We start from the raw sequence: 26639 nt of genomic DNA, 5'->3' as shown, positions 1-26639 counted from the left end.
TTTCTTACTTTTTCAAGGATAATAACAGCGTCTTTATAAATGCTTTTCAACCTTCGGCGTGGTAAAGACGAATTCCTGCAGGCTCCAAGAGCAAACAGCTTGAGGCTTAGAGGTAACGCTCTTCCGACTCCTGAGGCGCGTCACCCGCCCACAGGGGCCGCTGCTCTCCTGATACTGGCTGGCATTCGGTTCGCGCACGCGCATTACCCTTCTCCCCACGCGTCCGTGTCGAGCTCTGCCAAGTGCGCCTGCGCATGAACTGCGCGGGAAAAGGTGCTGCCGTGGTAGAACGCAAGCGGAGAGATGTCTGTGAGGGAGCCAGCGGCAGGCCTTCCCAGGCCCGGGAGGGACGAAGAGGCAGCGCTGCTCTTTGAGAGGGCCCATTACCGGCACGACCCGCGCTGGCTGCTGCCCGTGCCCCCACGCCTCTGCCTGGCCTGCGCGCTGGAGCTGCTGCCAGAGCCTAGCGTATCGGTGCGAACTGGCATTTCCCTCACCAACCGGGCGGGAGCAACTCCCTTCAACCGAGCGCACCTTCCCCGAAACTAAGCCGGGCCCACCCGCCTCATTAAATCTAGCCCCTAAACAGGCCCACCCCCTTACCGGCCACGGCGGCCTACCCCGCAGACCGCTCAGCATCCCCTTCCCCAAGGAGGCCCAGACCCTGGCCCTGCGCCTCAAGTGGGCCTACCCTGTCCGCACTAAACCCGGGGCTCCCAGGGCCCCCAGCCTAGACTCACTGGCACGCGTTCCCACCTTCCCGTAAGCCCTTCTCTCAGCTGCCCTCCCTTTGCCGACCCTCTCACCACTTCTCCAGGGTTTAGCCTTCACTCAGGCTCCCTCCCGCTTGAGTCCCCGCTCAGCCTGAGGGCAAGGTGCGCGCACCCTGGGGGCTTATTCCTTCGCTTTCTGACTGTGCGAATGGGAGGAGGGGGCTCCTTGGGCTCAGTGGCGGCAGGACGAGTGGAAGTTACCGCCCAGCAGGAGTGGGGTGAGGGGAAGAGCTTTCTGACAGGCAGAGCTGGCTGAAGCGTGGCCTGCCTGTTCCTTCAATGCCTACCCACCTTCGCAGTGAGTTTTTTGTCCGTGGAGACCTCCAAGAAGAGTTTGGGAGATGACTGTTCTCTCAGAGTCACAGGGCTGGAATTGTTGCCGTGGGTGGGTGGGGGATGAGCTAGATCAGCGGTTCTCAAATTTTTGCTCTAGGGATGGCTTTACACTTTTTAAAAAACTATTTATTTATTTATTTTTGGCTGTGTTGGGTCTTCGCTGCTACCGGGCTTTCTCTAGTTGCGGCCAAGGGGGGCTACTCTTCGTCGCAGTGCGCGGGCTTCTCATTGCAGTGGCTTCTCTTGTTGGGAGCACGGGCTCTAGGCACGCGGGCTCAATAGTTGTGGCATGTGGGCTCGGTAGTTGTGGCTCGCGGGCTCTAGAGCGCAGGCTCAGTCGTTGTGGCACACGGGCTTAGTTGCTATGCGGCATGTGGGATCTTCCCCGACCAGGGATTGAACCTTTGTCCCCTCCATTGGCAGACAGATTCTCAACCATTGTGCCATCAGGGAAGTCTGGCTTTACACTTTTTAAAAGTGTTGAGGACCCCCAAAGAGCTTTTGTTTATTTACTGTATTAAAAATAACAAAAGTTTAAAGGATTCATTTAAAAATAATAGTAGGGCTTCCCTGGTGGTGCAGTAGTTGAGAATCCACCTGCCAATGTAGGGAACACGGGTTCGATCCCTGGTCTGGGAAGATCCCACATGCTGTGAAGTAACTAAGACTGTGTGCCACAACTAGTGAGCCTGTGTGTCACAACTACTGAAGCCCGCATGCCTAGAGCCCGTGCTCCACAACAAGAGAAGCCACCGCAATGAGAAGCCCGTGCACCGCAGAAAAGACCCAACACAGCCAAAAATAAATAAATTTATAAAAATAATAGTCCATTACATATTAATATAATTCTTTTTATTTTGGCAAAATATAGGTATTGATAACACACAATTTACTATTTTAGTGAACAGTTCTGTGGCATAAATGATTTAAAAAATAACTATTTTCAAAGCAAAAAAGAGTGTAAGGAATATCTTTGTTTTACATTTTTGCAAATCTTTTTAATGTCTGGCTTAATAGAGGACAGCTGGGTTCTCATATATTTCTGCATTTTATCTGTTGTGACATGCCTCCTTTGAAAAATACTGTACACTTGTAAGAGAATAAGTGGAAAAGGCAAATAGCATCTTAGTATTATACAGAAATAATTTTGATCTTGTGGATCCCCTGAAAGTGTTCTGGGCACCCTCAGGGATCCAAAGACAGCTCTGAGAACCGCTGGGCTAGCTGGTAACATCTGCAATATCACTGAGGCTAGAGTTCTGAGGCTGCCATTGTTGGACAGTGAGACATAGAGATGAATAAGACAATGAGGTAGGGAAGAAAATAAGAGATTGCATTCCTGGGAATCTAGAAGGTGGACATATTTGTGGTCAAGTGCTGTGTGGGTTAAGGAGTGAAATTAGGAAAGGTTCTTTAGAGGAGGAAGCATTTGAATTACGCTTGAGAAGATGGGTGAGATTTGGGCTAGAGGAAATGGGGGAGCTTTTTCCAGGAGGCAAGGATTAGCAAGGATGAGTTTGGGAGGTAATCAGAATGTATTTGAAGGGCAGTTGAGGGAGATGAGATTGGAGAGCCACGGTTGAGATCAGTTCCTTTAAGAGTTTGAATGCAAGCTAAGGAGCTTGGATTTAATCTGTCAGGTGAAGGGACGTCATGGAAAATTTTTGAGTAACTCATTTAGATCACTAGCTTAATGCATTATGTGGGAGGAATTGGTGAAGGAGAACAGGAGATTTACACAGTTTAGAGGCAATAAGAGATGCAACTTCTCCACCTTTTATTGAACACACTTTTCTTAGCTTCAGTTTTCACCAGTCGAAGGGGTGATGTAGTCAGTTGTACCCATGTTCCAGTTCTGTCCTCGGTGCACACCCCTTTTTTGACCTAAGTTTTGCTATTGTCTTGAGTACTTTGCACAGCTGCTACACAGTTCCCTGTATAGGGAGGTGAATTGAGTGTGAAGATTTATATCTACATTGAAAGGAAGAATGAATTTTTCTCTACCTACCTCGGTGAGGCTCATGAATGGTCCCCAGTATCACTCTCACAGACTGTGGAAAGAGCCCTGACCTCGGACAACACCTGGTTGGATACTTAGATTTGAGTCCTTGGGAAGGTGCCTGAGCCTCAGTTTTCTCATCTCCAAAATGGCGATAATAATATCTGTTTTTGCTTGCTTTACCAACTCATTAGGCTTAAATGAGCTAGTTGACAAATGAGTGATTTGTGAACAGTAAAGTGCTATGTAAATATACTTTATTAGGAACCTTCACTCTTGTATAATCCTTTGTTTGAACACATGGATTCCTGTATGTAAATGATGCCCTTTTTCATGCTCCATAGTTTAGATGATTCTACCAGTATTATCTTGTAATTATATTTGGAAATTACACTTGTTTGGGTTCAGAATGGCTGAGACTTGGTTGCTATTGAATATTTTTCTTCATCTGCTCCAAGTTGGTGCGCAAGAAGCACGTGCTGTCCGGCTTCCGAGATGCTCTCATGAGGCATGCCTCCCTGGTCATGCAGCTGGTGGCTCAGGATCAGAGAGTCTGTATCCACTTCATAAGCATGCTTTTCGGTGAGATTGAAAGGAAAACTTGGCATGAATTTTGCATGTATACCTTGTACATTTGCTTTTGGGGTCTTGGAGAAATGGTCTTGAAACCATAGTTTAGACTTTTTGCGATATAACAGTTTAACTTACTAGTAAGTTGTTTTGTCATAATAATGAAGAAATTGTCCCCTTTCTAAGATACACGATGCATTGTATGGTAACTGGCTTTACCACAGCTCAGAGGTTAGTAAAAGTGTGAAGATGAATGTAGGAAATGTGTGATCTTTCAAAAAGTCCAGTCTCTGTGGTCTTTGAACAGGATTAGGAGTCAGATCTGGAGTCTGCTGATCTGAGTGTGACCCTGATTGAGTTACTTCTTCTCTTCTGTACCTTAGTTTCTTCATGTGTAAAATGAGATGGATTAAAAGGTCCCTTCTTTTTTTTTTTTTTTTCCCCCGGTACATGGGCCTCTCACTGTTGTGGCCTCTCCCGTTGCGGAGCACAGGCTCCGGACGCGCAGGCTCAGCGGCCATGGCTTACGGGCCCAGCCGCTCCGCAGCATGTGGGATCTTCCCGGACCGGGGCACGAACCCGTGTCCCCTGCATCGGCAGGCGGACTCTCAACCACTGCGCCAGCAGGGAAGCCCAAAAGGTCCCTTCTTTTAATACAATTATAATGTCCTATGGAATGAGCCCTTTTAGGGAGGAAGGGAGCTAACTCGAATTGGGTGCTTTTCTCTGCCGGAGGCTTTTCAGGCTTTTAACTGCCAGGGCAGTCTTTTAAGGGAGAGAGGATGATCTCCAAGGCTCAGGGAGGTCTTAGCTAACAGCTGGCAGAACTGGAATTTTACTCCAGGTCTGTTAGAGACTCCAGAACACACAGTTTTTGTGCTGTGCCATACTGACTATTTTTATCCTTTTAAAGCCAGAGTGGGTTACTGAAAATCTAGGGTTTGGTGCTGAGGATAGATTTTAGCTGGGACATTGCTTAAAGCTGCTGTTAGTCTTAGAATTCACAGTGTGCCTTTCTGGATTTGTTTGTCTTTTATCTGTTAACCATCCCCCTCTTACCTCCTTCTGCTCCAAGGACTGTTATGCAATGTGGAGGATGGGAGTATAACAGACCTCTGTATTGAAGGTAAGATTAAACTGTGTGTACCTAGCATTTGAAGCCGGGGATATTAGCCTGAATTGCAGCTTTGATTATTTGAGACCTTGATGAAATGTTCCATTTTAGAGACAGATAAAGAAAATTCAATTATCAATCATTAATTTTGCATTTCTTTCTTGGACACCTACTCTGTGCCACGTACTGTATCAGACACTAGCGTTGTATCTGACATGGTCCCTATCCTGTAAGAGTTTACAATCTGGAAGAGAGATTGTCTGGTAAATAACAAGGGCTGATGAGTGCTGTTACAGAGACATGTACAAAACTCTGTTTTTGTTACATTCATATTGGTTGGTTGGAAGTTGTCTGCACATAGGCGGTGGAAGTGCCTGGGTTTACCTATAAAGGACTCAAGAAGAAGGAAGACAAGAGCATTGGGATGAGAGGATTCTTTTCTTTTTTTTCCTTTTTTTAATAAACTTATCCATTTCATTTTATGTTATTTTTGGCTGCGTTGGGTCTTCGCCATAGCGCGCAGCCTTCTCATTGTGGTGGCCTCTCCCATTGTGGAGCATGGACTCCAGGCACGCGGGATCAGCAGTTGTGGCACGTGGGCTCTAGAGTGCAGGCTCAGTAGCCGTGGCTTACGGGCTTAGTTGCTCTACAGCATGCGGGCTCTTCCTGGACCAGGGTTCAAACCCATGTCCCCTGCGTTGGCAGGCGGACTCCCAACCACTGCGCCACTAGGGAAGTCCCTGGGATGCGAGGATTCTTGCCGAAAGAGCAAGAACTGTATCAGTTAGGTTATAGTCACGAAACATAAACCACACAAGTTATTTGAACAGAAAAAAACTTTAAAGAATTATTGACTAGGTTACTGAAGGCAAAAGTGAACCAAGTTTCACTGAGGTAACAATTTTTGAAAACAGCTTCCACCCCTAGGGATAGGGAAACAAAGGGAGAGGTTGGAATTATTAAGACTTACAAGTTTGGAGGAAGGACCCCATACATGAAACACAAACCTCTGAGGAGAGGATGCTGCTTGGCTGCTGCTGGGTCCATGACTATCCAGACATGCAGTTAGCAGCTGTAACTGCTAGCAGCTGTGACAGATAAATCAATATGGTCTGTATGTACTTTTGCCCATCTCTCAGTCTAGAGAATGTGGACAAACAGATGTACCCCTCGAAGGTCCGACAACTGGCAGGGGTGGGGAGATTTCCCTTCACCATTTTCCTCAAGACCACTCTTGAGTGGGGCTATAATCCTAAAGCCATCTGCTCCTGGTTGGTACCAGCATAGCTTGCAGAACCCTCATCAGATCCCAGGAACTTCACTGAGGTGGTGGATACTAGATGGAGATTGCAAAGCTAGAGGGAGAAGGACTTGCTCCTTCCTTACTGTTTCCTGTTTGCTTCCTGTCTTCCTGTTTCTGTGAGTGTTGTCCTAGAATGCTTCTTTACCCTGGAGGTGGCAGAGCCTTCCCTCAGCAGCAGCCAGATCTAGTCTGCAGCTTTCCCCAGACTTGTAGAGCCAGCCTCTTCTTTACTCCTCCTCAAAGACACCAGCAGAAGTATCACAAACAATTGTATAGAAGGGCGGGTTTGGGGTTGAGTGATAATATTATCGCCAATTATTGGCACAGGAACTAACTCCTAATTCTGTTTTTTTCATATATGAAGTAGCAAATTCTGAGGAAGGAAAAAGGTAGAAATAACATAGTAGTTTTCAACCTTGGCTTCACAATAGACTTACCTGGGAAACTAAAAAAGTATCCAGATGCTTAGACCCTTTATCTAGAGATTCTGATTTAATTGGTCTGGGGTGGGACTTGGGTGTTAGTTTTTTTTTTCTTTTTTTAAGCTTCCTAGGTGATTCTAATGTACAGCCTAGTTGTCAACCATTGGTTAAAAACAGTGAAGAATGGGGGAGATAGAAAAGACTAATGCCGATTACCACAAGCAAATGACTTTGATTAGAAGGACTATGAAAAGTGAACTGTGGGCCATGGGTTGTCTTCTGATTAGTAATGTTATTGTGTCTTCTCAGTCCTTATCCAGCTTACAACTCAGCTGAAGTTGGAGCAGACCATTCATTGCCTGCTGTATGAGTGTCACAAAGAGGTCAGTAAAGTAGCTGTTGGTTCTTGAGTACCCCTCAGAATCCTCAGATGTCAGAGCTGGGTCAACCCTTCTTTGGATAGATGGGGAGATTGAAATCCGGAGAGGAAAAGGGACTTGCCTGAGGTCACTGAGTCAGTGGCAGAGCCAGAGCTAGGGCCTGGGTCTTCTGCTCCAGTACTCTTTGTAGCTTCTTTCCTTCCCTTTTCAGTCTCCCAAATGCTGCCTCCATGTGCTGAAGTCCATTTTCTGGCGTAATCATCCATGGCCATTCTCTATATCCTCCTAAATATAATACAGATTTCCTTGATGAATTTATTAAGGAAATATGTTCACTATTAAGGAAATATGTTCACTAAATGCTCTCTTGCCTTAGTATTTTTGTTTGGTTTATTTTATAGTGAAGGCATTTGCTTTTATCAGCATCTAAGGTAAACACTGAGAAGGTATATTTAACCAGCTTTCTTCAATGTAGCCATAGATATCAGTTAAACAAGCAGCTTCTGCATTGTGTTTAAGATTTAGGAATAATATCAGAGTCACTTTTTTTTTTTTTTTTTGCAAAAGGAAGACAAATGTTCATTTAACACCATCAAGAGCAACATTTAATTAGAAATAATGTTAAATAATCATGTCATTATAATTACTCTGCATGTGGTTAACATATGATTAAATTTATAATTATATATATCAACATTTATCATTATGATTATGCCACTTAACATTTTGAGCACTTTCTATATGCTAGGCACTATGTTGGTGCTTTACATGCACTGTCTCATTTAGTCCTCCCAACAACCCTATGAAGTTGGTCCTAGTATTAATTCCCACCAGAAGAGTTAGGAATCTTACTTAAGGTACTACAGCTAGTCAGTAGAAAAGGTGAAATATTTACTATTGACTCTGCCTGTAAAGCATCAAGCATAGTACCTGACAAATAGAGGGTTCAGTGATAATATAACAATAATGATGATGATAACCAATTTTTTTTTGCAATGAACTAGAATTCCATCTTTATGATGTTCCCAAATTTCACCTCCCAGTTTCTGGCTCCATAGGAGGCAAAATATGCTCATTTTAATTTAGTTTAACAAACATGTACTGAGCTAGGTACTGAGGACACTGAGAGGAATCTGACTCAGTCCCTTTCCTTCGGGACTTCCCAGTCCAATAGGGGATATAGACACTTAGCTAAAGAGGCTGATTACTGACTGTGGTGAGAGACACATGCAGTACAGGGTTTGGTGTGGATAGGGCAAGATGAATTTTGGTGGGAGATCTGTCCTGATCCTAATTTATAGAGCAGAGTATGTTCACTCTCTGTAGCTGTGTAACATGCCCTCCATGCGAGGCAGCCTGGCCACCCTGACCCTTCTCGGCAAGTTGGTGGATGCGATCCCTGCTCTGGCAGACAAGCTTGTGATGGAGCACAGTGAGTGACCTCTGGGGAAGAGCTACCACTACCCTTTCACCTGTTTTGATCACACTTCCATCTGGGTGGTCCATTCACTGTGTACATCTGGGAAGTCATTACTTTCCTTCTCTAGGCTTTAGTTTCCCCATCTGCAAAATCTGCTCTATGTTGGCCAATTGGAAAAAAAAGTGTTTCTCAACTCTGGTCTTGGGCTCCTTCAATTCATTTTGTTAACACAAAAGAATTAAGTACCTACTATGAGCCTTCCTTTCAGGTGAGAGGAAGAATTAATTCTGGAATATAGAAGCACTTTTTTTCTATCAGTAAAAGCAGATAAATATCTCACAGAGTATTTATCCAAGGGTAAATCACTTAACTTCTCTAAGCCTTGGTTTTCCCTTTTGATTAAGTTCCCAGAAATCATGTATTGTGGGGCATTGTAGGGGATTACCATCACTATTCCATTCAGGGCAATAGTTTGGAGTGTCATCTAGCAGTTGACATTGTGAGGTTCCCCTGGCCCCTTGGTTGTTTTCTGGATAGGTGACCTGATGGAACATCTGTTGAGAGGTTTAGTATACCCCAGTGAGGGGGTGCAAGCTTCTGTCTGCTACCTTTATGGGAAGCTGTACTCCTCACCAGTTGCAGCCGAGATGCTTTTGGGCCATTTCCGGGAGAAACTGTGTCCTCTCTTCCTTTCCACCATGGATGGTGCCCAGACAAAGGAGCTAAAGATCAACTGCTTGGGTAAGACATGGGACTGGAGAGAAAAGAGAAAGCTTTTGAGGTTTTGCTTGAGGATTTGAGATATTGGCTCACTAGTGGTGGGGAGGTTTGCTGCTTTGCAACGGATAGAAGCTGTGGGTTTGGGAGATAAGAGGCACAGACTGCGAAAGATGCCTAATGTTGGGTGTGGTATCCTAAGAACGTCATCTTTGGAAGGAGAAGAGGAAGAAGAGTGGGACAGCAATTTTTTTGCCTCTGGTCTTTACTGCATGCCCTGGTGCATCCTGTACTTGCTGTCAAATTAATCTTCACACTGCATAGCTTGCATCCTGTCACTCTTCTATTTGGAAAATCATCTATGGCTCCCTCTGGCCTCCAGAGTGAAGTCCAAGTTTCTCTGCTTGTTATTTGAAGCTCAGTGTACCCTTTCAGCCTCTCCTGTTACTTCCTTACATAAATACACGAGATCTACTAAATGCTTTTGAGCAGGGAGCTTTTGTATTTTGGATAGAGCAAATGGACACTGTGATTGGTGACTGGGTGAGGACCTGTTTCAGAGCAGGAGCTACAGGGAAAAGCATAGTCTGTGGGTAACAACAATTTCTTTTCACAGTTTGGGCCAAGAGCTCTGTTATGACTAGTTCAGCCACACATAGAGAGTGTTCATTCTGAGCCAGGCCCTGTTCTGGGCTCTGGGGTCATAAAGATGATCAAACCCAGGCTCTCATCTGTGGGAGTTCATAGCCCAATATGGAGGACAGATGTGATCAGAGTCCATTGTGGTACATGCTTTCGTGGAGATTGCAAAGAAAAAGGTGGGATTCTATTCAGCCTAGTACTTGAAGTCCTAGCCAGAACAATTAGGCAAGAGAAAGAAATAAGAGACAGAAGTAAAGGAAGGAAGAAGTAAAACTGACTCTGTTTTCAGATGACATTACCTTATATATAGAAACCCCTAAAAACTACACTAAAAACTGTTAAAACTAATAAATGAATTCAGTAAAATTGTAGGATACAAAATCACTTGTGTTTCTATATACTAGCAACAAACAATATGAAAAAGAAACTAAGAAAACAGTCCCATTTACAACAGCATTAAAAAGAATAAAATACTTAGGAATATCTATGGAGACATGAAGAAGTTTCTAGGGGAAGTCGGAGGAGCTGCCTTGGGTGTATTCTGGTGCCTATGCTCCTCTTGCCTCACTTCCCAACCCCTTTGTTTTCTAGGTTTGCTGAGGCAGCTGCTGAAGTATGACCTCTTTGTGTCCATGATCATGAACAAATCTGCGCTGGTGGAAAGTACTGAGAGTGTTGAGGGGCCACCAGGAGAGACCTCACTGCCTTTGGTGCTCAAAAAGGTAGTTGTCTTGTGGTTCGTGGTCTCTGGGTTCAATAACAAGGGAACCTGAATGCTTCCTGGGCCTTTTTCCTTATCTACCACTCCTTCTATCCAGGATTTCCTAAGTATTTTCTTACTGGCCAAAACAATATGCTATTAGAAGGCTCAAAGTTGGTTTTCTTTCAGTCATGAAAGGATAAGTTAAAACCTGTGCCCTAGGTTTTAATTGGGAGCTGGCTGGTTATAGAGGCACCCTCTGCCTAGCACATACCAAAATTCTAGATTCCCAGAAAGAAAGTAGGGGTGGGTTCAGCATAAACTGCATTGCTTGTGCAAATAGTTTAGTCACAGTGAGCCACTTTTACCAGTTCTTGGAGGGTTGAGAACCCTCCTGAAATTCAACTTCCCAAACCCAGTGAGTGGCCAACCTTGCAGGCAGGACTTTCTAAGGATAACAGACTCAGGCCTGCAATGTTAACTCTTTTCTGCACATTCTTTGAAGCAAGGCTCATAGCAGAACCTTCCCTTATGTCCCAGGCTTGTTGAAACATCAAAACCAGATGAGGGCTGTGAAAGTACTTTTGCCAATGAAGGCCTGAGCCCTTCTTGGGGATGATGTTAGTGTTCTTTGAGTGCCATTGTGTTCTTTTGTTCTGTTTCTCTCCTGCTGCTGTTGACAGAGACTCCTTTCCATAATCTATAACTGCTCTCCTTGAGCACCATCCTTATGCCTGGCACCAGTAGTGTGTGAGGGATTCAGAGACAAATCAGGCTCCTGCCCTGAGGCATTCAGGCTGCTTCCCTCTGGTGCTGTCAGTGGTGTGACTGTGACACATTTTGCTGCCTGTTTCTCCAGCTTCTCCTTTCCAGAGATGAGACTCTGCAGGTGGCCAGTGCCCACTGTATAACTGCAGTACTGGTCCACTCGCCAGCGAAGCACGCCCCAGCCTTCATCCATGCTGACATCCCAGGTAGGAGGCCCCTTCTAACTTTCTCCTCTGAGGATCGCAGAGTTGTGCCTGGAGACCCTTGAGTAGCAGCAGCAGCAGTCTTGTTGGGAGTTCTTTGATATGCATACTGGAGGGATGGTTGGTGGCATGTTCATTGTATATGACAGACTCTAGGAAATAGACCTCATGAAGTCTGAATCCTCTTGCTACAGATTTCTAATATGACCTTGAGCAGTTTGTCACTGAACTTTGTCATTAATTTGACCATCTAGGAATAAACACCTAGCGTGGGGTGGTGGAAAGACCCGTGGACCAGGGAGGCAAAAGGAACTAATGTGTCTTGAAGGTTTGTTATGAGCCAGGAAATATGCCCTGAGGTGCATCGCAAATGTTGCCACATTTAGGTCCTCATCTTTGCTATTTTATGAATAAGGAAATTGAACTAGAGAAGGGAAATAACTGGTTTAAATCAGCAAGACTCGGCATTGGCAGAGAAGGGATACAAAATCAAGGCTGTCTGGCTCTAAAATCTCTTTTCTCTGTATCATGCTGCTGCCCATCCTGAGAATTAGGGGACCTGAGTTCCAGTCCCGCCTCTACCACCAACTGTTTCTGTCTAGGTCTCAGTTTCCCCATCTATTAAAAAGATAAGGTTACACCATAAGTCTGAGGGCATTTTCCAGGTTTATCTGTGAATGAATGATCATGTCTCATCAAGAGGGTGTGTGAACAGATGAAGTGACAGGTGTGAGATGCTGAATAAATCCAAGGCCATAGCGTTAGTTAAGGGATCATGATTACACTGTTGTCATTGATTGTTTTCTCCCTGTCTCCCTGGCCAGAGTTCCTCTTTGAGCATCTTTCCTCTTCCAGTGAAGTGCTTGTCTGGTCCAGCTACAACTGCTTGATACTTCTGGCAGAAGAGCCACTCTTCTTTTCCAAGTGCCACACGGTGTACGGTTGGTATTGTGGGTCCTGTACTAGCTCTGGCTCAGGTGGACAGCACTTCGAAGTTAGGTGGCAACAGCAGTGACGGGGGGCCAGCCTACACCTTGGAGAGGGGTGCTGGTCTGGTCATATCCATCAGCCCAAACTCATTACCAGATTCCACGTGCAAGCAGTGATATCCAAATAGTTCTGTTCTTCATTGATTGGCAGTATATATGTTTAGCAAGAGAAGGGCCACTAAATGAATTCCTGTTGCACCTTAAGAGCAACTTTACTCAGTCTTGGATTCAGTCTTTTCCTGCACCCCAGATATCTATCCATCTAGTTAGTCCCCAAGTTTTGCTGATTTATCCTTTCAAAGTTTTTTGAAACTGTCCCTTCTTCTTCTTTCCTGGTGATACCTTTCTTGTCTGGGACTTTTTATATCACATCTAGATTTTTAGACTGGGCACATTTAGTTACTCATTTTATATTCTGTGTTCTTATTCTATGCCAGGCACCAGGCTGGAACCTAGAGATTTAGAGATACATAAAATGTGGTCCCTGTCCTCTGGAAGGGGAGGGAGATATAAGCAAGCTTATTAAGACTGTGCAAGAGGGGAGGTACAAGACATGTAGGAGCTCAGGGGAGGCCCACAGCTCTGCCTGAGTGGACCAGGGAATGCTTCCTGGAGGAGTGGATGTCCTACCTTATTCTTTGAGGAGAAATAGGAGTGCGTGTAGTAGAGAAGGTGAAGCTCAGCTGGTAGGTATTGACTAAATACCTCGAATGCCAGGGTCGTGCTTTGGGTTGTGCTGGGTTTGGGGAGACAGAGATGAATCAGATAAGGGCCTTCCCTCAAAGATCTCACAGTCCTGTCCCATCAGCTCAACTTGTCAGGACTGCTCCATGAGGGCTGCTAGCAAATATTTGCTGTCCAGAGCCTCTCATCTCTCCTGGGAAGGCAGTAAAGAAGCCAACAAGCCCTGATCCCTGGCCTCTGCCATGTCATTTTGCGGTAGGGATCGAGTCAGTGGTGAGGAGCCTACAGGGAATCCTGAGGTTGAACAACACTGAGCTGCACAAGCAGGGCCTGCTGCTCTTTACTCAGATCCTGACTCGGTGAGCAAAGTAGTGACGCGTCAGGCCTGTAGGGGCCAGACTGGAGAAGGAAAGAAGTGAGGTATTTATTCCTGGTGGGGTCAGTGATAGGAGTTCACACACTCATTTCTCATTTACAATTTCTCAGGCAGCCAGAGGAGATCAAGCTGTTCCCAAGCTCAGCCCTGTGCAGAGATGCTGGCCGTGCCCTCCAAGAGGCAGTGAACAGCCCTGTGCTGGAGGTGGCTGCTGAGGCAGTGAAGGCCATTTCTGCCTTTCTGAGGTGAGAGACCCAGACAGGCTGAACTTTCCACCCCTGCGTGTACCCGAGGGCCTGTCAAGGCCAGAGCAGCTTCCAGGGGATGCTTGTCCTTTAGGTCAGGGAAATTTCATTGAATTATTTCTTCCACTGCTCTGTTTACTCTGTTCTGTCTTCCTGGAACTGCCATTTGGATGTTGGGCCTCCTGGATTGGTCATCTCTTTCTTTTCTTTGTCTGACAGTTTTTTATCTTTTTGTCATTATGTACTAGTTTCCAGGAGATTTTCTTGACTTTATTTTCACCTCCACTATTGAGTGTTTTATTTCTGCTTTCATATTTTTAATTTGGAAGAGTTCTTTCCAATTCTCTGCATGTTTTTTTAAAACAGGATTTTATTCTGTATTTATTTTGTGGATGTAACTTTTTAAAATTAGGTCATTTGTTTTAGTCCAGACCTTGCCCCCACTTCCTTTCTACTAATTTTTCCTTCTGCCCAAAATACTCTTCCCTGAAATCTTTGCATGACTGGACTCTTCCCATCATTCAGGTCTCATTCAGAGTGTCCTTCCCTAACTGACCCATCTGGCTATTACAGCACCTACCAGACACTTGACAGTTCTTGTTTATTCATTTGTTCTGTGTCTCCTCCACTATATAAAATAATCTCCAGGAGATAAGGGACCATGTCATTTTTTTCACTGCTATATGCCTCACTCCTAATAGATACTCAGTATATGAATGATGTTAAAATGGATGGTGAGACTAAGCAATCCTAGGGTCATGATGGGAAATCATTCCTTAGTAAGATGCTTGATATCTTGAGAAAACTAATGGAGGATAACCCATATTTATTTATATAGAAAATTTTACTTTGTTTCCACGCCCTCCCTTTTAAAAATCTAACAAAGTAATGTATTTAAGTGATAAAAAATAAAATACACACAAGGTTTATAATGAAAAGGAACAGCCGCCCAGTCCCCACTTCCTAAAGGAAACTAATTTTAACTCATTTTGGTTTTAGTTCTGGTGATTTATCTCCCTAAATCTAAACAATATGCTTGTAATGCTATTTCTTTATTTGTCAATTTAGAACATTATTCATTGACTTGCCAATAAGAAAAACAAGACTTAGGTCACATTATTTTGTCTTCTCTACACTTCCTTGGCATTTTTGCTAGTTACCATTTTATGTTAATTGATGTTATGTTTTCAAAATTTTAAATAATATACTTAAAACTTGTGTTTCTTGTTCCCTCAACTTGAAGCAGTACCTCTTGACACCCTACTTCGTTAGCTGAGTATATTAGCACCCCAGCTCTTTCTTTCCCTTCTCCTTACCGTCTACTTCTCAATGTCAGCTGTACCTTTAATTTTATTTAGTTATTTATTTTAAAAGGAAGATCTGGGGAGTGAAATGTCCATTGGGGACTTTATTTTATTTTATAATTTTTAAAAATTTTATGAATTTCTTTATTTATTTTTGGCTGCGTTGGGTCTTCGTTGCTGCGCGCGGGCTTTCTCTAGTTGCAGTGCGCAGGCTTCTCGTGGCGGTGGTTTCTCTTGTTGCAGAGCATGGGCTTTAGGTGCGTGGGCTTCAGTGGTTGTGGCATGCGGGCTCAGTAGTTGTGACACATGGACTCAGTAGTTGTGGCTTGCGGGCTCTAGAATGCAGGCTCAGTAGTTGTGGTGCACGGGCTTAGTTGCTCTGCGGCACGTGGGATCTTCCCGGACCAGGGCTGGAACCCGTGTCCCCTGCATTGGCAGGTGGAAACCACTGCGCCACCAGGGAACTCCCTATACCTTTAATTTTATATTGTAAAGTTTGTTAACATTTATAGTCTCTTCTGTAACTATATTTAAGTCTTCATCACTTGACTCTAGGTTGCTTCTAAAAATTGAATAAAAGAATAGCATTTACATTATAATGGCTTCAGTTTGTCTCTTTTCCCCTTTTGTCCTTTCCTGGATTTGAATCTCTAAATCTGGGGCATGAATCCCAACAAGGGTGAGATGAGTAAACCAACAGGGTAACAAAGACATAGAGTAAGAGCCAGAGTCAATCAGAAGTTCCCATGCAGAGCTGGAAATCTCCCAGGAGGTCAGTGTTATGGGGGACTGGTAGCACCTTTAGCACCTTCCAGGCAGGAGGTAGTATTTGAGCTGTGCTATGAGGGATGAGAGGGATTTAGATTTGTGGAAGGACCAGGGTTGGCCAAAACATGTAGGTAGGAAAATTTAGGGATTACTGAGGGTACGGTAGCCAGTCTGGCCAGCAGATTGTGTGAAGGGGAGTAGTACATGAAGAAGCCAGAAAGCTGGTTGGGTCAGAATTGTGGAGAGCTGTGGGTAGGGGGCTGGTTATTAATCCTTAGATAATTTTACTTTTGACTTTAATTTTTCAGAATTTTTACTGAGGTGGTCCCTCTGAGGTGGAGTGGTTCAGAGGGTCTCTGGGGAGCACAACCGGAAGGAGGAATGAAAAGTGAGAACTGCTGAAAGAATTTAAAGATGGCAGAACCAGGGCTTGACAGTCAATGTAGGATAGAAAGTTAGAGCTTCCAGAAATGAAGAGGGAAAGGGGAAATCAAGCCTTCACTATATACAGTTAATGGAGTGCCTGTTAGAAGGCCCAGCAGATTGCTCTCTGTTCATATGTCAATCCCAAATTCCCAATCTATCTCTCCCCCCACCCTTCCCCCTGGTAACCATAAGATTGTTTTCTGTGAGTCTGTTTTTCTGTTTTGTAAATAAGTTCATTTGTATCATTTTTTTTTTAGATTCCACATATAAGCGATATCATATGATATTTGTTTTTCTCTGTCTGACTTACTTCACTTAATAAGATAATCTCCAGGTCTACCCATGCTGCTACAAATGGCATTATTTCATTCTTCTTTTTTTAAAAATTTATTTATTTAATTTATTTTTGGCTGCATTGGGTCTTTGTTGCTGTGCGCGGGCTTTCTCTAGTTGCGACAAGTGGGGGCTGCTCTTCGTTGCAGTGCGCAGGCTTCTCATTGCAGTGGCTTCTCTTGTGGAGCACAGGCTCTAGGCGCGCGGGCTTCAGTAGTTGTGGCTCGCAGGCTCTAGAGCGCAGGCTCACTAGTTGTGGCGCACAGGCTTAGTTGCTCTGCAGCATGTGGGATCTTCCCGGACCAGGGCTCGAACCCACGTCCCCTGCATTGGCAGGAGAATTCTTAACCACTGTGCCACCAGGGAAGCCCACTTTATAGAGTTTTGACTCTTAGAAAGTTCTTCCTTATATTCTTTAAATAAGATCTGGGTCTTTGATAACGTTTACCTATTGATCCTGATTTTCCTCATCAAGGAAACAGAAAGCAAATTTGATCTCTCGTCCCCAAGACAGTTTATCACTTATTTGAGAACAGTGACCACCTTCTGTTCTAGATAGTACTTTTTTCACTGGGAGGCCCTTCTCAGTGAGAAAACCTTCTGTATCTTTAATAACAATAATAATAGTCTTAGCTGTCATTTATAAGGACTTACTAACTAGCAAACATCATGCTGAGTGTTTGGCATACATTATCCAATTTGATCCTTAGAATAATTCTATGAGGAGAGTACTATTAACTTTCATTGACTAGATGAAGAAACTGAGGGCTAGAGAGGATGAGGAATGTGCATGAAGTCGTGCAGCAGATATGTGTTGGAGCAAGGGTTTTTATCAGATCAGATCCTGGACCCGTGTTCTGATCTACCACCTGTCCCCCATTGCCTGAGAACCTGAGGGTACCTTGGAGTACCCTTACCTCACCATAGGCCTACCTTTGTCTCTCTGGGTGCAGGAAGGATCATCAGAGTGCTCTACCTGTGCTGTACAAGGAGCTGCAGGCCTTGCTCAAAGCCATGCTGAGCCGGTGTGCAGATTTTTCCCAGATCCCGTTGAACTGGAGGCCCCTGGTCAGTGCACTGCAGCCTGCTTCTTCTGGAGATCATGCTGTAATGTGTTTTTGGAAGATAATTAGTACATTGCATTACCTTTATATGCTACTTTATAGGTTTTTCTCATGCACACACGCCTACAATGAGATGTTATTTTTTTTCCTAACTGCAGAACTGTAGGACTTAATAATCGTTATCCTCATTATGAAACTGAAGTCGCAGGGGTTAAATAGTTTTTCTCTCAGGTCCAAAGCTAGCAAGGACCTGAGTTTGGATAGTAAATCCCAGGGTGTTTGTACCCAAGCCTACTACACACTTTGTCTTTTATTTATTTATTATTTTTATTTTTTTGCGGTATGCGGGCCTCTCACTGTTGTGGCCTCTCCCGTTGCGGAGCACAGGCTCCGGACGCGCAGGCTCAGCGGCCATGGCTCACGGGCCCAGCCGCTCCGTGGCATGTGGGATCTTCCCGGACCGGGGCACGAACCCGCGTCCCCTGCATCGGCAGGCGGACTCTCAACCACTGCGCCACCAGGGAAGCCCCACTTTGTCTTTTATATCATCCAAGCAGGTATGGTAAACATGCTCACAAGATTATTTAAGGCTGGATTCGCTATAATCTTAGAAAGAATCTGACCACTGTGCACTGTGTCATAATTGTTGGCTTTTAATGGGCCATGGACTTAAAATATCAGAAGAAATACTATTAACGTGGGTGCTGATTATGTCTTTCAGGATTAACTTTGGAAACTAAGCTCTTCACGCCTGAGGCGGTGGGGATTTTTGTGTGTGTTTTGGAGCAATAATACGGGCATTATAGCCAGTTAGGCTAATGTCCACTAGCCTGTGACAGTTTTCTGCGTATAACAGAACAAGAACCAGTCCTGTGCTTCACAGGGAGCCAAGTGGTTAAGGTTTCCTCTTCTACCATGTTTTAAAGGAGCTATTAGATGGCTGGATTTGTGGGGATGTACCTAAGATCCCCTGGAAATTGTTAGGTGTATGGGAATGCCAGACTCCAGTGTGAGAGGAAGAAGTCTGTAGTCCTCTAAGCAAAGACCAGAACACGAAGTAGGTACGTGGCCAATAGGTTCCCCTCTTTCCTTCTCACCTCAGGGCCATGCCTCCAGTAGAGATTCGGAGAAGACCATTCTTCGAAGAGGAAGCTTCCTCCTGAGCACTCTGGAGGGATTTAGAAATGCCTGCAGGTGAGGGGCCCTCTGTGGTCTGATGAGGGAGTAGTATGGAGGGTGGGTGTAGAAAGGAATCGGACAAAGGATGAAGCTCTAGAAGCAGCACTTGGTTTCTGATGCTTTGCTGCGTAGTGAGAGGACTTTGGCTGGGATGGAGGCTGGGGATGCGTGTGGGGTATGGAATGGGTATGTGGAGGAGGTTTCTAAAGATTCCCCCCGGCGAAGTTTTTGTTACTGTGCAATGAGGTTGTATCTCACTCAGGTTTGTTCCTCTTCCCAAGTAACCTAGTGCTATAGGTGTTCACTGAATGCTTGTTGGATTAATTCAGTACACATGAACAAGTATTTGTTGTATCTACTGTGTGCGAGGCCTGGTGCTAGACAGTGGGAGTAGAAAGGTAAGTCAGATTAGCTCCTACCCACAAGGAGCTCACAGTCTCCTGGGGAAGAGACAGTTTTGTTTATATGTGTGGAATTCATTACGTTGTCACAAACCTGGGGAAGGCATTCCAAGTAGAGAGAGCAGCATATGTAAAGGCAAAGAGATGTGAAACAGCAAACAGCATGGTATATTCAGGGAAATACATGTAGTAGGGTGGATGAGTCATGTGTTATGGGAGAGAGGGTAGGGAGCACGAAGCTGAAGAGGTGACCAAAGACCAGGTTCTCCCTCACTGAGGCGTCTGGAATTTTCTCCAGATCTGCTGGTCGGGAGACTTTCCCTGAGCCCTGAGCTCAGGTATCCCTCTAGGAGGATGCTTCTAACCTTTATGTTGCATAGGTAGTTGTAGATATACCCACACATTGATTTCTTAGGTTGGCTGTGGAATTCCAGAGCGAGCCTTCGGCCCAGGAGAATCCGTTCACAGCTCCCAGTGCTGAGAAAGAAGACACCTTGGAGGCCTTCTCAGAATTTCTTCTCAGTGCCTGTGACTCCTTGTGTATCCCCATGGTGATGGTGGGTTTTCCTGAGCCTTGGACAGCATGAAGCTTGGGGAGGAGAAGAATGTGAGAGCAAGCCAGGCTGAGAGGCACAAGACAGTGACTCGACTGCTCAACTGGACCTTCTGAGAGTCGTAGCAGTGTTGTTCTTGCAGCCACTTTTCCTTTGGTTTTAAAATCACAGTACAGTGTTTGGTTGTAAATAATAGATTAATAGATGCCTCTTAAAAAGTAGAAAGCAGTAATAATAAAATAATAAATAGGTAATGTTTATGAAGTGATAAATGCCTTATATTCATAATTTAACCCTCCCAGTGACCCTGTGAAATAGGTCCTATCATTTCCCCCAATTTAAAGATGAGCTTGTCATTTTTCTATGGTTGTAAAGCAAGTATATGACAGTTCTGAGGTTTGAACCTATGTATTTTTCTGCTTAGTAAAGAGTAGCAGTCAATGTCTGATCTAGGCTTCACTAAGGAGCACATATGTGAGTTCTATAAAATGACAGGTGAGAGACCTGAAGAGAGCCCTGGGTTTGAGCTGACTTGAGATGGAGATAGTAGGAAGAGCGGGGTCCAGAGCTGTTGACTGCCCAGATGACCTTGGGTGAGTCTTGTCCTCTTTGAGGTTTGGATATCCTGTGAGCCTGTGAGGAGCCACTGTTAGTTGGGAAAGGACACCTCCAAAATACCCACTGGGAACAGTAGGTGGCAGCAGGGGAGCATCCTCTGGTTCTGACAGGAGAGCCTCTTTTTCTTGAAGAAGCCTCTGAGGCAGAGTGCCAGGGTCTTCAGGTGGGTAGCTCTCAGGAGCCCGGGATTGCAGCTCTGACTGGCTCGCACTAGCAGTAGCCCTTCCTCACCTGCTCTGCCTTCCTCCTAGATTTATGGAGCGTTAGAGCTAGATCTAGAGCTAGATCATAGAATTACTGTATTATTGTTGCTTTCTACTTTTCTGTATTTTACACATTTTCTTTAATGAGCTTGTATTACCTTTCTAGTCGAAAAAAACTTGGTTTGAAAACCAAATGAAAAGTATCTGTAAGAACCATGTCCCTGAGGCCCTGCCTATTTACACACAGGGAACTGAAACAGCGAGAAGGGAGGGGGTGACTGACCCAAGGGCACACAGCGACTTCGTACAGAGCTTGAAATAGAACTCAGATTTCTCTACTCTTAATCCAGAGCTCTGTCTACCATATCAGGCTGCCTCATGATTCTGTTCAATGATCACATGAAAAAGAAACGTGAAGGAAGTTTGTAAACTAAATTATTATATGTTAGAAGCATGAGCGTCACTCTGCATTACAGTTTAGAAAGTGCCTTTTACACATGAGATATCATTTGTTTCTGGGAGGTAGGACTTGTTATTTCTGTTTTACTCTTTGGTAGAGGCCCAGAGCGGTAATGAATCTTGAACAGTTTATCAAGTGGCAGAAGATGTAAACCTTGGATGCAGGCTTGTGACTTCAGGTCCCCTAGTGTTTCTTGTGCCCTTGAAATGGAAGAATTTAGTCTCGCATTGCTAGATGATGCAGTTTTTGCTGATGCTGTTTCTTCTTCAGAGGCTCAGTCCTGGAGGACTGTGCTCTTCCTCTTGGTTCTTTGCAGAGGTACTCGGAACAGGCCACTCATCCAGCCTTGATGGAGGTTTTCCTCTCAGTTCTGCACAGCCTTTTTGTCATCGTCCCCCATATGAAGGAGGAATTCTCCAAGAAGCTTGGTAGGCAGCAGGCAAGTGTGGAAGTTGGGAGGGAGGCAGGCGCCTTAGGCAGTTGCTCAGGGTACTTAAAGAGTGCATAACCTGTGGATGGGAGGCTTACGTATTCATTCAGAATTAACATCCACACTCTGCCTAGTGTTGAGTGGAAGGGTATATCATCCATCAATCAAAAGTCCTTAAAGGCAGTTCTCAAATTAATTGACACTTCTCTGAGAATGTCAAGAAGGTTCCAGTTCAGAGCCCACAACAGACCTCCTTCCCCTAATTACTCTCATCCTCCACATTCCCTCAGACCTCACAAGATGTTTAGTGTCTCTAGCTCCTGAGCCCTGAATGACAGAAGTATCCCCAGTCATTGTGACAACTGAAAAATGTCCTGTGTACTTGCAAGTGCCTTATAGAAGAGTGGTAGCACTCTGTGTGAAAGTGCTGTCTAACTATACTGTACTGAAATGCCTTCCTAAAATTGAACCCAAGTGGCTCTTGACTCCTTCAGCCTTCTCCAGGTCTTCTTGCATGTATTTATTTTCTTCCCTCACTAGTCATTTTTTCTCTTCAAAATATAAACCTTCCTTTCCCACGTCTCCAGTTTTCATCCTATAAATACCTCAATTTGCAGAGTAAGCCCAGGAATCAGAGTCAGAGTCTCCTTTATCCTCTTCAGAAAGTGGTAGTGATGGTGAGAATGGGAAGGGGAGATAGCCAAAAGCAGAAAAGGGAGTAGAGAGAATGGTAGTAATCATTAATAACTAATGATAACTAACATAATATTAAGCTCTTACTATGTGTTAGATACTGTTCTCAGTGGTTTACATGTATTCATTCATTTAATTCTCAGAAAAACTCTAAGGAGTATGTACTATGATTATCCTCATTCTGCTGATGAGCACATTGAAACTTAGGTTGGACAACTTGCCCAAGGTCACACAGGAAGTGGTGTGCCCAGGATTCAAACTCAGGGAGTCTAATCTGGCTCTAGAGCCTGCTTTCTTAATCTTTATGCTATGCCTGCCCCTTATCATTATCATTTACTGTCTTTTCTTTTATTCCTGTCACATAGCATGCAGTGGGAAGTCTACCATGGAGAGGTAGCCAGGGCTCAGTCATGAAGGGCCTTGTTGACCAGGTTGGGAATTTGGACTTTATCTTGGGATCATTGAGTCTTAAAGAAGGAGAGTGACAGGCTCAGATTGCTGTTTCAGAAAGATCCTTCTTGGAACAGTGTGGACCATGAGTTAGAGGGAGGCAAGATTGGAGGCAAGAAGTTCAACCTCTTGCATTAACTCAGGTTGGTGTTAGGAACTAAGGTAGTATGTGTGTGTGTGGGGGGGTGGGCTGTGGTAGAATGATTGGATGTAGGGCATGAGGGAGAGGGAATAGTTTAGGGTAATGCCTTGGCTTCTGGCTGCCGTCTAGGTGGGTGGTGGTGTTTTTTATTGAGAGGAGGCTCCCTAGAGGAGGATCTGGTTTGGGAAGGCAGTAGAGGGTGTGATCAGTTTGGATCAGGGTACCTCTGAGATGCCTGTGAGATGTCCCAGTGGAGCTTTTAGGTAGGTAATTGACTATGTCTGAGGTCATGGGAAACATCTGGTCTTAAATATAGTGTCACTTGAAAGAAAAACGCACAATGTAAGAGTTGTAAGTTAAGTTTTATTTGGGGACCTTGCTGAGGACTATAGCCTGGGAGACAGCCTCTCAGATAGCTCTGAGGAACTGCTCCAAAGAGGTAAACGGGAAGCCACAATATATATGAACTTTTTTGTTTGGAAAACGTGTAGTCAATCATAAAAAGATTACTGCTAGTCACAAAAAACGGACATCTCAAGTTAATGATTTTAGTGCCTTTTTTTGTGTATGGGAAGATGCAAGAATCTGGGGTCATTTGAAAATTTCCCTTAGATAGCCATCTTAACTATCTAGGGGCCAGTATATCCAAAGTGCAGAATGTTTCCTGTTTTTCCCCATCCTGACTTCCTCTCAGGGTACACTGTTGGTGGGCTGAGGAACTGCATTGGCTAATGGCTTGATCCTTGTAGAACTGGAATAGCAGGCAGCATTTTTTTCTTTACAATAAATATAGAAGTTTTCATCATCCAGCCTTTCAATCATTCAACAAACATTTATTGGGTACCTGCTACATGAAGGGCACTGTCCTAGGGCAGAGGATGTAGCAGTGAACAAAACAGACCCCTGTCCTTGTGGGGCTGAGTCTCTAGTGGGGAACAGGTGAGATTCCTCATGGTGAGTGTGTAAAATGAGATGATCAAAGGACCAAGACAAAATAAAGTACAATATTTAGTGGTCAGGCGGAACAGATTACTCCAAAGTCCACTGGTAAGGAATGGTTGGAGAGGTAGGAAGAAACCCAGAAGGGGATGACATTAGGGAAGCCAAGTGAAGAGAGTTTTGTAGATGAGGGAGTGGTCATGAGTGTCAGATGCATCCCAGAGGTCAAGTAAGACAAGGACTGAAAAATGTATATTGGACTTGGCATCATGTAGGCTGTTGGTGACCTTGGCCAGAGCAGTTGCTGTGAGTGGTTGGTGTGTAAGCCGGACTGTAGTGAGTTGAAGAGTGAGTTCAAGGTGAGGCAGTAAAGGCAAAATAGGCAAATCTTTCCATAAGTTTGGTGTAAGGGGGGAGGTGAGAACTGGGGGTGTAATTGGAAGGGGACATGGAGTTAGGAAGGATTTTAGTACCCTCTAAGACTGGAAACACTTATTTCTGTTAGCAGTGTATACGAAGGAGCAGTAGAGAGATGCAGGGGTACTCAGCAGAGCAAGGTCCTTGGAAAGGAGAGGGGCCAGGATCCAGAACTGGGGAGTTGAGGGGCATACCTTTTGCAGTTGTCTGTATATTTGATGTGGGATTTTGAGCGAGTTTCTGATTGATGGTCTGGGTCATCCTGGAGAGGTCCCTTGTCGCTGTTCAGAGGTATCTTTGTTCTCTCTAGGAAAAGAACAGAGTACAGGAAACCCTTAGGAAGCTATTCCATGTAGGAAGTGGGAGGAACTTCTAGGAGACAGTAGGAGGCTGTGTGTAAGAGGGGAAAAAGTAGGACCTTTGTGATTAGCACATATGGGTTGTGTAATAAACATCCCTTGCTCATTGACATTGGGCAAATTAATTTTCTTATCTGCAATGTCCTCAACTAGAACATGGTGATAATAATGGGAGTGAAATGAGGCAACATATGTAGATTTCCTGAATGAGTGTACCTCTTAGTCATTGTGACAACTGACATATACTCCTTTCCTTCCCTTCATCTGCTCTTTCTGCTTGCCATACTTCAAGAGCCAAGAGAATCCAGTCTTGGGGTGCTGAATGGGTGCAGCTTCAGAAGTGTAGATCTCCGGCGGGGCAGTGGTGCAGAGTGCAAGGCATGTAGAGAAAGTGTGATTACAGGGAGGTCTATGTAGCCTGAAGCCAGCGAGAACAGGGTCAGGGCCCAAACTGCAAGAGAAAAGAGGGAAGCAGGCACCGCCAGCCAAGAGGGGGTAGAGACCTGAAGTTGGGGGTGGAGAAACTCTGGATCCCTGAGAGTCTGTACCACGAGGAACCCTTCCAGCAGACAAATTGGGCGTTCCCCTGCTGAGGGAGCCATGGGTTAAACTGCTGTCCTCGAAAGTTACTATGAAACTGAGGGATTAATTCCCTACCAGAAGCCCTGCAATAGAATAAGATTATCCCCAGCCCTGGAGCTGGTATAGTGGGAGCTCTTGTCAAGAATACTGCTTTTACAGGGACCAAGGATGGACAGGACAGAGGTCAGTTTTGACAGAGAGCTGCATGGCAGGGCGGGGTGGGAGCGGGGCAACTAGGAGAGTCAGGCAGTGCAGGGGCCTGGGCCAGGGTCACCAGCTAATGCAGACTGTTCATCAGAAAGGAAGATGAACTTTTATTCAGTACCTACTCTGAGCTAAGTATTTGTTAGATCTTCTATATTCATTTATTTTACTTAGTTTCACAACAACGTTCGAGGTATAGATATCAAAACTGAGTCTCAGAGTAGTTAAGTAAGTGTTCCAGAGCCACATTTCTAGATAGTGATGGAGCAAATTTCAAACCTGGGTCTGTGTGATTCCAGAACTAGTACCACCCAGACTTGGGAGTCTCTGTAAAAAGTCTACTTTAAATTGCTCTCTGCTTTCTTCTCAATTCTCCCAAGCTGCCTCATCCTTCATACAACTGACCCTGGAACTGAAGGCCAGGTTCTGCAGCGGCCTGAGGTATGTATGGTCCCAAGGGGACAAGTGTCCTTCTTGACTGGACAAGTGGAAATTTCTGATTAGTGTGGTTTAGTCATAGGACCTTGGGGGGGATTGACACTGTGGGAATTGCTCAGCAGCTGATGGTACGAGCTGGATGGGCTCCTGTAGCTTTTACTTGTCTGGTTCTGATACGACTTTCATTCCATGTGATACTTGGATGGGCACCTGTAACATCAAAACTGGAAGGGCTCTTAGAGATCATTTGTCTAACCCCTCATTTTACAAACAAGGAAACCAAGGCCCTCACAGGGTAATCGATGCTGTGTCCATCAAGAGAGAATCGTGTTCTAGTTGCTGCCAGCCCAGCAATTCCAGAGGAGAGACTCTTTTGTTTAAAGTAGAGAGGTTGCTGCCTCAGTCTGTCTCTTTAGGCTTCTAGGACAGCATTCCGTGCCTTCCCATTTTTGATTTGCCACCTGTCTGCATTTACTCAGCAGATTCCACTTGTTACTGCCTGCAGTCCTCAGGGTGACCTCAGTGCAGCGTCTAGCTCTCCTTCCATATCTCCGAATAGAACACCAACATTCAGGAGGGAATACAGGGATCCACCTGGATTCAGAGTCACAATTTTAGATGTTTTTTGTAGTTCTCCTCAGCTACCCATTTTGGATTCAACAGCTTCCTCTTTTTCTAGTACGCCTCAGCCCTTTCCTGACCCAGGAGGACTTTTTGTTTCTATGTTTTATTTTATTTTATTTTTTTAATAAATTTATTTATTTTATTTTTGGCTGCGTTGGGTCTTCGTTGCTGCACGCGGGCTTTCTCTAGTTGCGGCGAGTGGGGGCTACTCTTCATTGCGGTGCGCGGGTTTCTCATGCGGTGGCTTCTCTTGTTGCGGAGCACGGGCTCTAGGTGTGTGGGCTTCACTAGTTGTGGCGCACAGGCTTAGTTGCTCCATGGCATGTGCGATCTTCCCGGACCAGGACTCAAACCTGTGTCCCCTGCATTGGCAGGCGGATTCTTAACCACTGTGCCACCAGGGAAGCCCT

The 26639-nt window shown here is 44.9% G+C and overlaps 1 protein-coding gene across 1 annotated transcript in view; it reads left to right on the top strand.

Moving 5' to 3' along the window:
- The first annotated feature begins 296 nt into the window (after positions 1-296).
- Positions 297-26639, top strand: part of MEI1 (meiotic double-stranded break formation protein 1) — a 67169-nt gene continuing 40826 nt past the window's right edge. Inside the window, exons 1-16 of the mRNA XM_019944141.3 lie at positions 297-474; positions 3567-3690; positions 4754-4804; positions 6827-6900; positions 8224-8329; positions 8855-9058; positions 10268-10398; positions 11236-11350; positions 12172-12288; positions 13280-13379; positions 13507-13641; positions 17426-17540; positions 18639-18730; positions 19532-19673; positions 21268-21379; positions 25548-25608. Of these exons, the coding sequence (XP_019799700.1) occupies positions 304-474; positions 3567-3690; positions 4754-4804; positions 6827-6900; positions 8224-8329; positions 8855-9058; positions 10268-10398; positions 11236-11350; positions 12172-12288; positions 13280-13379; positions 13507-13641; positions 17426-17540; positions 18639-18730; positions 19532-19673; positions 21268-21379; positions 25548-25608 (1850 nt within the window). The 5' untranslated portion in view covers positions 297-303. The remainder of the gene's footprint in view (positions 475-3566; positions 3691-4753; positions 4805-6826; positions 6901-8223; positions 8330-8854; positions 9059-10267; positions 10399-11235; positions 11351-12171; positions 12289-13279; positions 13380-13506; positions 13642-17425; positions 17541-18638; positions 18731-19531; positions 19674-21267; positions 21380-25547; positions 25609-26639) is intronic.

The sequence above is a fragment of the Tursiops truncatus genome, chromosome 11 (assembly GCF_011762595.2).
Source record: "Tursiops truncatus isolate mTurTru1 chromosome 11, mTurTru1.mat.Y, whole genome shotgun sequence".
NCBI classification, from domain to species: Eukaryota; Metazoa; Chordata; class Mammalia; order Artiodactyla; family Delphinidae; genus Tursiops; species Tursiops truncatus.
This window is presented reverse-complemented; position numbering and strand designations above follow the sequence as displayed.